At 33.7% G+C, this 12856-nt stretch overlaps 1 protein-coding gene across 5 annotated transcripts in view; it reads right to left on the bottom strand.

Moving 5' to 3' along the window:
* The window catches only part of LOC140763118 (uncharacterized), a 36215-nt gene extending 24602 nt beyond the window's left edge, over positions 1 to 11613 (bottom strand). For 4 of the 5 annotated variants that reach the window (XM_073101176.1, XM_073101174.1, XM_073101175.1 and 1 more), the window contains exons 1-2: positions 11463 to 11613; positions 2659 to 2823 (exon numbers count right to left, since the gene is read on the bottom strand). In XM_073101176.1, the coding sequence (XP_072957277.1) occupies positions 2659 to 2787 (129 nt within the window). In that variant the 5' untranslated portion in view covers positions 2788 to 2823; positions 11463 to 11613. The remainder of the gene's footprint in view (positions 1 to 2658; positions 2824 to 11462) is intronic. The other variant, XM_073101178.1, reaches the window with a different exon arrangement.
* Positions 11614 to 12856: the final 1243 nt, after the last annotated feature.

Below are 12856 nucleotides of genomic sequence, written 5' to 3'. Positions count from 1 at the left end.
TGTTGCAGGATAGAATGGGGGTTTCTCCAATTCAGATTTTGCCTCTATTCTTGAGCTGCCATTATTGGTTAAGAGATAATTCTTCCCCGGTCATTCCCATACTTTTCCAACAATTCTTGCTACTAAGTGCTCCCATCTTTTCTCTTCTTTAATAGCTCCTGCATCCTTCCTCTCAAATCTTGTAGAAATTTTAGTCAGACCTTTTTACTGCTAGAGAACCATATAGAGCACATGTGGTAGACAGGAGCTTATACACAATATTACTACTTCATGGTAAAAATATTTATATTCTAGTAAATATGAATAAATGAGTAAATGGTGGAAAGAAAGACCAAAAAGGATTTAAGGAAGAAAAATCAGAATATATTCGAGAAAGTCAGCAAATATGTCGGATAGCACTGAACAATAAATACAATAAAGTTTCAAATGAGCTAAGGCAAGAGAAAATAAAGCAACTACAATGTGATTATTGAAAAGAAGTTTAGAGTATGTAAAGTGTTAGCCAGAGTCATTTTGCATTGTATTACTAATCAACCTATATCTATAAGAACTGAAAAAAATAAAAAAATTGAGAGAGTATAAGGGTTAGGATTAAAACGTAACCTATAAATAACTAAACCCTAATCCTATCTTAGTAACCCACCCTAGCCTCCTTTTTCTCTATCTTTTCCTTCTTCTTCTTTTTTACCGTCGAAGGTGTCGTCATAGAATCAATCTGCCAGAGCAATCAGAGACCATAACGTGACTCCTTAGTAAGCCCTCTCCCACTCCTCAAATTTAATTTAAGTTTAATTGGGTGGATTAGAAATACCTAATTTGTGAGGTTTCGGCTTCGTCGGCAAATCATGCCGGTCGACGGCTTCAAGTCGCTATCGCTCCATCACTAGAATCTTCTCGTCATTAGCCTCACGCCGTGGATGTTCACCTTTGGAACCCTCGTGGATCCGATCGCCATGGACCATGGATGGAAAACCTCTCCGCCGATCGCCATAGCCGATCTTAAAACAGTCCCAGTATAAATCGCTTGCGAATTTTCATAGTGACAGAAGTCTAATTAAAAAATCAGGGAAAAGTTCTAGTTCAGATCATTGCAATGACTCTGGCGGGGTGAGAGAACAGTCCAGGATAGATCAAAAGTCTTTCTAAGGTGACTCTAGTCTCTCTCAAAAGTTAATGAAAAAGATAGGGTGTGTTTATCACATAGTGACACCTCCTGGTGACTAACCAAATCAACTATGAAAAAAACACCCGAACGTCGTCTCAGGGTGTCCATTTGAAACAAATGACATTATTTTTGATAAAAATTTTAATATGTTAAAATTGAGCATGTTACGAGTTATGACTTTCTATTATTATTACTATCATTATATTAAGAGCATACTTCATAGAAATTGTTATTTACATCACTAAATTTGAATTTTATTTAACACTATAAATTTTAGATTTATTTAGTTTTTGAATGGAATTCCACTCGCTTAGCTATAGTTATTAGCTCATAAATTTTTGCTCTTCTAATATTTCAGGTAATGGTCAGCGTAGTGACTGAGCGAGATGCACTAGAACCTTACCTCCACTAAGAACTTACTCATTTACCTTTTCGTTCCTTTGGTCTTACGTTTTAGACTATTTGTTAATTCAATTCATTTAGAGACACATCAATCATGACATTATTTATTTTCATTACATTTAATTTTAATAAAATAAATTATTTTTATTTATTTTTGTCATTGTATACTTATAAAGTATTAGTAAAGCTTAGTATATCTCAAGCATATTGAGGTACATAGCCGATCATAATTCCAATTTTGGGTTATGACAATATCAACCAATAACACATAGCCATAAGCCAATAACTTTTTGTACCGACTTTCCAACACAACTTCATGGATAATGTTCATAATCCTACAAAGAAAAAATTCTTTTCAAATTCCAGACGGCAGGCAAGATAGTTGATAGGTGTCAATTTATGAGCTTGGTCTTTCCAAGGAAAGCAAACTCAATTCTACAAGAAACAACCTACGGCATAACAAAATACAGTTCTTTCCTCAACATAAATTGTAAATGCAAAGTCTCAATTAGCAACAAAAGTATATGTCAGAAATTACAACATCTACAATGCTACGCCCATTGAAGTGCCAGCAGGAAAAAGATACTTGTCTAAAATGAAAATACTAAGGACACATGGTTCATTAGCATGACGTGGTCAGATTATCAACCAAAAGGAGGCCTCAGTAAGAATTTATTTCAATACTGAAGAGGAACTAGTGTAAGATAAGGTGGAGATACCATAGATGCCACAACAAAGGGAAGGAATAGTAAATAGAGTTTTGATTAAAGTGGCAAAGGCTTTAACTAGCAAGAGAGATTACTGATTAGAAGGAATTGATTACGTAGATTCCAATTTCAAATTAACATATTGTTCTTCAGGTTTTTCTTCACAATTAAATGAACGATTTTTCTTTTGTTACCACTGAAATGATCTTTACCATTAAATCACATTGCAATGCCTGTCAAAAGTAGCAAGCATTAGGTAACAAGAATAAAGGCAACCAACAAAGTTATAAATAATACAATTTGATGCAAAACATATGAACAACAGTTATTAGCTTTAACTCTAAAAAAGTCAGATGAACCAATTGCATATATCAGTTAACATACCCTAACAAACTTATACGTCAGTTGGTCCAACTTTGCACACTGATTTTCCCAATTGCTTCTCACAGCATATTTTATGGGCTCATCTTCGCATTTATCATGCTGAACTTTCAGCATGCCCCTCGAGTTCATTAAATGCTAGTCACGTCAAAGGTGAATACAGCAAATCTAAGAAAATATTGAAAGTCAAGTCATTTAAATATCCCATATGAGAAATATAGTAGCAAAAGAATTTACTTGAACATTCAGCAAATTTGAGTAGGCAATCAATTAAGGAAAAAAAGTTGTACTGGTATATGATAAATTTCTAATTTCTCTCAGGAGTCCGCGAAATTGCTAGTTTGTATTCACAAAGATGACATGAAATACTGGAAAGATAACTACAGCCTCTTCCCCTGCCCCAACCAGTGAACCGCACAATACACCCAATACTAGACATATTCCGATGATTGACAAGGGAAACGATGCATTTTTTTTCATGTTGAAGGCTTAAAGAGTTTTAAATGTTACTCACTTCAAATAACAGCACATGATGCTACCCAGTAAGAGAAAAAAAAAAAAAAAACTCAATTTAAGAAGTTGGAAAAATATCAGTACTTGTTTGGTCTGAGGGATATATACCAGTTGAACTTAGACCTCCTTTATGACGAAAAATGAAATCGATGTGCATAACAGTTCTTTTATCTAATTAAAAAATAGTTATAGACATTCTCACATAAGTTCTTGCATACTATTGTCCCATGTAATCAAAGAAAGAAATGGAAAAGAGAAATAATGCTAGAGAAAGCTAGATTGTGAAAATGGATATAACATCTAAAGGGCAAAAAAGTAGTTTCAAAGATCAAAACAACCATTAACATTTCTTACCATGTTTTAGGAAAAATGAGTATAATATGTGAAAATTAGGTTAAAGGTATAGTAATTTTAACGATCAAATGAGAATTAATATTTCTAGCCATGTTTTAGGGAAAATGGGTATAACATGTGAAATCCATGTTAAAGGGAAAAATAGTAATTTGGGTATGATTTGAGGGCCCAATAAGTAGTCATTCCAAAAATAAAAATTAAAAGATATAGTACTTTCATACATAGTTAGCGGCAAATATATAGCATTGTGTTAATATGTACTCATTGCAATGTTTTTAATGGCGGCCGCCATGGTGGGGCAACGAGCTAGCCACCCCTGCATTCCACCTTGACGGTCTGCAAATGGAGGGCAAGCCGCCATTTGTCTTTTGGCGAGCCACCTTATCATTTGGTGGCCCGCATAGCTCGCTTAGTCATTATAACGGGTTGAGTAATACGGTAACGGATTGGACTATCTAATAGATAGTGAGTGATAATAAAAAAATCTCACTCTGCCCTAATCCAATTGAGCTCTCTTTCTCCTCTCTCTCCTCTTGAGCGTCAGTAGCAAGCTATATTAGCAACGGAAGTGAGAGTGGCAACTGCAAGCGACAGAGAATAATGGTATTGGCATCTACAGTGAGAGCGACGTCAACAATGACGGCGACAACAAATTTGAACAACACTGCGCGAAGAAAAACGATATGAAGCACTACAACTATTTGTGGGAAGGAGAAGGGGAAAGGGAAAGGAAAGAAGTGGTTTACAAAAAGGAAATAGTAGCTGAATTTTTCATAGGCTAGGACAACAGCTGGTTTAGGCAAAAGGAATGGCAGCTAGTTTAGGAGAACGGTGATGTAGATTGTAGTGGATTGATGTGAAGTGATTAATGGCAGCTAGCCTAACTAGCTTTGTCCTAGTAAACTTATTTTTAAGAGAAAATGCCTCGTCTTCTTCTCTAATTACTGAGCTTGCCACATGCTGCAAATTTCTCTATATAAGTGATGAATAGTATGAATTTAAAAGTATAATTTATTCTAATTAATATTAAATAGTCTAATAAAATTACATATAGTATATATGATATTATATCATATCTAATTATTTTTTATTTTTTATAAAAAAAATGCTAAACCGCCTTGTTGCTCGCTTTCTGCCTTGGCGCTAGGCAGTGGGGTGACCAACTGCCACCTGCAACCGCCTTTCAAAACATGGGACTCATTGTATACATAGAAAAATATTTTTGTACCCATTGCATACATAAACCAGTAATATGTAGCAAAGAAAATATATAGTATGGTTATGATGAAGCATTGCACACATAGTGACGATCTCTCAAGCATCACATAGCTATCTTTCAAGCATTGCAGAGCTAGCATCTCTCAAACATTGCACACTTATGGCGACCTCTCAAACATTGCTTAGCCAACTCTCAAGCATTGCACATTTGGTGACGACCTCTAAAGCATTGCACACCTACAATGCCCTCTCAAGCATTACACACCTAGCAATGCCCTACAAGGCATTGCATACATAATGCATATATGAATGCATGCATTGCATATATAGAGTATCATACTTTAGTAGTTCATTTATGCCATCAATCTAGTTTAGATCAAACCAAAGGAATTTTTGTAATTTTTATAAAAGACGAGATTTTCACTTTTCACCTTCACATTATATCACATCAAAGATAATTATTATACCCTTATTATAGATTAGAAGTGAACATTGGAATAATAATTCCTAGAATAAGTGCCATCTTTTAGGAATAAGAAATAGGAATTGTTCTAGATTGAGCCTTATTCCCCAAGAAAATGAGCCATTAGAGAATAGTCCGGTATAAAATGTTTCATATCTTCCCTTGATGATTCAAATCTACTTATGATGCAGTCCGAGCCAATTCAAGTCAATTCAAGTCAATTCAAATGATAAGGGCCCTAGGGATTGCATGAACAAAGTGAGATGGGCTAATTATCTCTTAGTCATATTTATCTCTTAGTCATGCTTATCTCTAAGTCAAGTCATATTTATCTCTTAAACTTGTTTATCTCTTAATTATGTTTATCTCAAAATCATATTTATCTCTAAGTAATGTTTATCTCTATATTTATCTCCATGTAAGCCATTAGGGCTAGTCCTAATAAACCTCTTGTAACTGACCTCTATATATAGAGGGGTCGATTTAGGACAGAAGTAATTAAACCTCCTATCAAGGATGGCCGTGCCGATCGGCACGCCCCGTGCCGATCGGCACGCCCCGTGACGACTGGCACTTGCTGTGCCAGTAGAGGCACAGCACTTGGCACGGGGTGTGCCAATGCTGAGCCATGCCAAGCCGTACTGATCCGTGCCGGTCATATGCCAATGTAGAGACTTTTTTTAAAAAAAAATTCTATTTTCATCAATTTTTATCAAATCAACTTTACTTATTTTCTTAACAAACATGATATGACATGTAAAACCTATTTTTTAAACTTTTTCTTATTTCCATCAATTAACTTTTATCATTTGTCATTTTTGAAATAACAACTTATTTGTCATTTTTTAAAATTAAAATGACAATTCATTTGCTAGATCGAGACAACCACAAAGCCGAATTTATCAAAAATAGAAGAAAGAAAAGGGACCATCTCAAGCTCAATATGATTATAGTCAGATAAGGAAAAAACTTGAGTCTATAGGTAGCAGGACATCAGGAAAGGTGCGCCCACATGATGATATGAGTTCATCATTATTACCATCATATCAATCACACCCACCAGAGCCACAACACCCGTATTATACTCCATATCCACAATCTGCATATACTTATGGTGTGCATGTGCATGTGCTGGTCGTTCCCATGTATATTCAATATCCATATCATATCATCGAAGAATTATAAAATTCTTATTTCTATGAAAACTATGTGAGACGTTATAACGAGCAATATTATCGGTGGATAAGTTTTGAAGAATATCGACAGTATTTAACGCAACATTCCCGTGTTATTCTTGTGCTAGCAAATGAAGTCTTTGATCCTCCTCATCATTCTACGTTTAACTAAATATTAGTTTTAATTATTGAACTATTATCAATTATGTATTGAAAATTATTATGTGTTCAATTATATTATGGAGTATACAATCATATTATAGAGTATTTAATCATTAATATTAATTTAAATGAATGTATTCAATTATATTATGTGTTGAATAATATTTATATTCAACTGTTGTTTTATCTTTGATAAAATAAGTTATTTACAAGAATCATTTAAAGATAAAACATTGTAATGTAGATTTTAAATTTTAATACATATATTTAGATAAAAAAAATCAAAGATTGACATACCAAAGACTCAAAAACATCTCTAAATATCCTAAAAATTTTATTAAAAACATTATAGGGGGCGTTACAAGGAGCGTGCCACTAGCACGGGGGGGCGTGCCAAGGCATGCCGCTCGGCACGCCCCGTGTCGATGGTGGCACAGCACGGCCATCAATGCCTCCTATACCACAAGCATTATCATCCCTTCTACAGCAGAAATCCATCACCTTCCACCATCTCTATCAACTGTCGAACACCCTTCACCAAAGCTTAGACCCTTGTTGCAGACAAACTCTAATAGGCCTCTATTTGTTTTGAGTTTAGGGCAAGTCCCTAAACTAGTTCAGAGATCCCTAATATGGTTCAATAACCAAATATCAAATTATTTTTGTTTTCTAATCTAGTTTCAATACCCACTCCGCAAATAAGTATTAATACGTAAATTCTAATATCATTTCAAATTGATTCCAATATTACCCTTAGCTATTATAGACACTATATAAGCCAGCAAATATGTACTTAAGCCCGCAAATGACTATTATAAACACTATATAATTCAATAAAAATGTACTTCACCCCGCAAATAACTATTATAAACACTATATATGCCAGCAAATATAAATTTGAGCCCACAAAATGACTATTATAGACACCATATAAGCCAATGAATATGCACTTAAGCCCACAAATATATTCTATAATATTATAATATTAAATAGTTGTATATTATAATATTATAATATTCCTATATTTATAATAATATTAAATATCCGTATATTATAATATTGTAATATTCATATATTATAATATTATAATATTTGTATACTATAATATTGTAATACTATAATATTACATTTTATTACAATAATATATGAATATTATATATTTATAATAACATATATAATATTTGTATATTATTATAATGACCACCTTAATGATAAAAGAGTATTTTTGTCCATCAAATTTATATATCATCAATTATTCTCCAAAACCAACACTATTTGCACTTCTTCACATCACATTACAAATAATAAATATACTTTTAGCCTAGTTTAGAACTAAACACTAAATTACCTTAGCCTAGTTCAAGATACCTAAATTAAGACTAAGAAATGAGACCAACTAATCTAGTTCAAAGCCTAGAAGCCCAAAGAACATTTTAGATCACTTTTTAGTTAAAGGTGACTTTGGCGGAGTTACTTCAAGAATAATGTAAATTCTAGAATAAGTATTTGTATTTCTGTTATTCCTAAAATGAGGCCTTTATTTCAGTGAAAGAAAAGATAGGAAAAAGATTTATATATTTTATGAAATAACTATGTTTTATATAAAGTAGGTTGATAGGATAGATATTAAAGGTAAATTAATAATTGGGTTAGTGTGGTATAAGATGTAATTTTAATGAATAGTATTTGTATCTAAGAATTAGGTTATTATAGTATTTAACTATTATTCTATAATAAAAAGTTATATTCTAGAATAAGAAAAAAGTTATCCCTAAAGTGATTAGAGGCTTAGTAAATAATCCCAAACTAGAACTAAATACTTTCTAAGGTGAGTCTAATCTCTCTAAATGGTTAGAGGAAACGACATGATATGTTAATCACAAAGAAACACCTTCTAATGACATTAGAGAAAAAAAAAACATGGTGCATTTATCACAAAATGACACCTCTTAATGTCCTTAAAGGAAAAGACATAGTACATTTATCACATAATGACACCTTTTAATGACCTTAGAGGAAAAAATAGAATGCATTTATCATACAGTGACACCTCCTAGTGACTCTAACCAAATCAGTTTAAAAAAAGTACCGTGCATCATCTTGATGTAACTTGTAATTGATATGGATCTATGGACACAATTCCAAAATGAGAAATATGACATTTATTGAGATTCAAAAATTTCGCATATCGAGTCTAAAGCAAACCATCAGTTTGTTAATCACATTCTCATTACTTGTGCTTTATTATTTACATTATAAGTATGTTAGTTTTAATTAATTGTTAAGCTTTGGTTTTTAATCATGTATTATGTTTTCTAGTTTATTAGTTTTTGGGTGGATTCACCCACTAAACTAAAGTTCTTAGCTCATAAAATCCCTCTTTCACATTTCAAATGTTGTTTAGCGTGACGAACCAAAACTCTACCTACACCTCTCCTTTCGTCCCTCTTTGGAGAGAAACCTTCTATTTGAATAAAATCACTTACTTGTTTGGACCTATTGATGCACTTTGTTTTCTCCTTTAGACATATCCAAACTATCTCAATATATTTCTGACCCACATAATTTATCTTCTATAAGTGTTAACCCCATCTTCTATGTAATGACCTCACAATTCCTTATTTTGTCCTCTAGTGACATATCCAAACTCAACCATTTAGCATTCTCAATCTTTCAATGTGTTATTTTCTAGTTGCCTATCATTTTGATTCACAAAATATTGGTGGTCTTACTATTCCCTAATATTCTCCTTTTGCCCTAAGTGGTGTATAACAAGCACAAAATAAACTAGAAGCATTTCCTTTAGCCATCCTACTATTATTTTGTGCGCAACCTCATCAATTTCTTTCTTATGTTGAATTCTCTATCCATACCTCCTGCCGATCAATAATGATTTTTTCTCTATTTTGATGCCCTAATTTACTAATTCCATAAACTAAGTCTAACTACTTATTTAAAACCTTTTGGCTCCAAATTGTCCAAACTTCAATCATGTGCCGTGAGATTCTTTCTTTATGTCAAAGTTCAGTATTACTCTATTCTTCATTAATGAATATGAAGATACTTTGGGTGACTACTCTCAAAGTTAAATGCTAAAATAGATCCAATAGCTCCTTAATATTCATAATTCATTGTCTCAAATTTCAAAAATGAAAAATGTTGATAGTTGTTCCATACAAGAAACCTGAGTTACCATCTTGTTGAGGTATATATAGTCTTATGTTATACTTGAGGAATAGCATACTAGTTGTACACACACATATACATATAAGGGTGTAAATGAGCCAAATTCGAGCGAGTTGAGCTCCACTTGGCTCGGCTCAAAATGGAGAACATTCTAACTCAACTAGAGCTTGAGACGAGTTGGCTAATGGGGGCTAGCTCAACTGGCACAAGTATGAGTCGAGCTAGCTCAGCTCGGCTCGAGTGGCTCATATCTAAAATATTAAATATTATTTTATTTTGAGAGAGCACTTTTAAGAGTGTAAGAACTTAGCTACAAAGACCACTTCAAGTTTGTTAGTTTTTGGTGTGGGACTAAAAGTGGAATTTCATTTAATAAAATAACACACTATCTTGATAAATGTAGTAAGTAGGATTCAAACTCATGCTTTGGGCAAGGATAAATATACTCTAACCCACTATGCTTAAATAACTTTAGATAAATAAGCAGAATTAAATATATATAAATATATATTTCAAGCTTATTCGAGCTAAACTCAAGCGAGCTTACGAGCCAGCGATCTTTTTTGACAGCCCTATCTGTCATTTAAATATAAAACCCACACACATTGTTTAAAATGAGTTCACGTTTTAGACCTATCAAAACATCTAAAGCACTGGACTGTTAGAATATAACTATAAAAAACTGTCATTCTCTAACATATATTAGAGCAGATGCCTTGTGTTCAAATCATGTCAAACACATCTATTATTTACAAATATAAAAACCCCCACCTCTTTAAGGCAATACCATTTTTTAGGCCTACCAAAATATCTCTTACGCCCAGAAGTGAACAAGAGTATTAAAATTATAAACAATAAAAACCACTATTCTCTTGTAACACATCTGATCTTTTTTATGTTTCAAAACTAGATAGTAGATCTTTCTAAGTACACCATTGACCCAACTAGATTCCAAGAAGGTGGACACACTGCATAGGATCTAGGCATCCCCTAAATGGCAGGGACACAGTAGATTCGGTGTGGAATGTATATGACAGGATATGTGAGAACTTTATTCATAACAACATTTGAACTGTCCTGGTCCAATTTTTGCTTATCATTTAATTTAGTATAGCTAATTTGAAGCTACATCACAACCTTTTTAGGTCAAACTTGTAGTTACTACTTAAGCGAGTCTCATATAAATTCTGCTTTTCATCTTCTTTCCTTGAAAGTTTTATGCCTTTCCTATTTATTTGTTGCATATCATTAAATATTAAATAAAATTAAGATATTCCTAAATACTGCATAGGCGGGTGACTTTCTCACCTACTACCATTAATAACCCAGTGTGCACTTCTGCTAACTTCAATCTCCTCATCCGTCTTACATAATAGAAGCACAATAGATTCAACATTCACATCCTATCCGAGCGACAGGTCGTAAGAATTCACACCGCTAAATCTCCACCAAATTAGAATCTAAAAATCAAATTTTGCAGAAAAAAAAAAGAGCTAGAAATCCAAAATTGCCGCTGAGACAAGAAGGCATCAATCTCGTTCCAACTCCATTAACCAATTCAAAGCATCAGACCGGCCAAATGATTACAATATCCGAACTTATAAGCCAAAAACACGAATCCTCCAATTACGCCCAAAAATCCACGATACGACAGCTCCAGCTTGCAAACAGCAGATGGCCAGAAACACTTCGAAGAAAAGTATAATAGAATGGAAAAACTTGAAAAGAGATCTGACCTCAAGAACCCTGCCTACATCTCGAGCAAGCCTTCAAAAAAGGAAAGCAAGAAGCGGACAGGGAGATGTTTCGCCACTTTGCTTCGCTTGGGCAGTGAAGGCTCCGGACACGAGGCGAGTGGCGGAAAGATGAACTCATTAAATTGGAACCGTAGACTGGAGTCCGGCAAAAGGACGCGTGGGAGAACGTGGACGGCCGTCGCTTTCTCGGACCCCGCAATATGGACGGTGGCGATGTGGTCGACCAGCGTAGCCGTCTGATGTGACGTGGATGGCGTTGGCGAAAGCGGCGGGAGTGAGTTCCAAGAATAAATTCTGGAGGTCTGGTGGTTCACTAGATTAGTTTAACGAACGTTAATCGACGAATAAGGCGACTTGATGATGATTTATAACGTGTTGTCTGCTGGACTATCTTGAGTTCGATGCTCCTCAGCTAAAATTGAATTAGGAGAAATCGATTGTGATTTGACTACTGATTTAAACTCCCTAAAAACTTTAAAAATAAAAGAGAAACAATTAAGTGAATGTAAAATAGAATTGAAATAGGCATAGCAATTCCTATTTATTATTATCAAAATAAAGAATTTATTATATGAATAACTATTTCTATGAAAAGATGGGAAATTTTTTTTTATCTTTTATACAATTATGATAAATACATTTTGATTTGATAAAAAATAGATTGATGAAATAAATATAAGGTAAATCAGTAATTAAGATAGTGTGTTGTATAAAGTATAATTTTGATAATAGTGTTTGTATTATTGAATATGATTATTATGATATTTAGTTGTCATTCTATAAGAGCCAGGCTCGAGCTCTAATTTTAGGCTCAAAAGAATAATCTAGCCGAGTTGAACCAACATTTTAGGCTCGAAAAATATTATCGAGCCGAGCTAAGCCAGCACTAGCTCTTTCAAACTCAATTCAATTAGGCTCGTATAAAAATACTTATATATATAAGGTTTAAAACCGTTGGATCCAACTATTTATATGATCTCTATAAATAAAAGAAAAATCCTAGTCCAACTTTTATCTCTCCAAGCTCGGCTCATTTACACCTCTCGAGCTGAGCTGAGCTCACTCAAGCTCAGCTCCTTTGGACCCCTACCTCCTTCCTTATCCTTGCCCGCAAGTTAAAGCTCATCATCATAGGCTGTGGTGTCACCACAGCTTTCCTTAGTCCCCTTCCACTCCTCCTCTTTAGTGTTTTCCTTAAAATATATCAAAGATCTTCTTGTATTCATGCCATGTTATAAGAAATGTTGAAGTTCATAAGGGCCTAGTACTTTTCAAATAAATGTTCTAAGGTAAATTGTATGGAATCTAAATCTTTTTTTTTTTTGTTTTTTTTTATATGGGTCCATAGATTTTAATACTTCATTAAGGTCGGG

This window comes from Typha angustifolia, chromosome 7 (assembly GCF_048772165.1).
Source record: "Typha angustifolia cultivar Huaian chromosome 7, ASM4877216v1, whole genome shotgun sequence".
NCBI classification, from domain to species: Eukaryota; Viridiplantae; Streptophyta; class Magnoliopsida; order Poales; family Typhaceae; genus Typha; species Typha angustifolia.
This window is presented reverse-complemented; position numbering and strand designations above follow the sequence as displayed.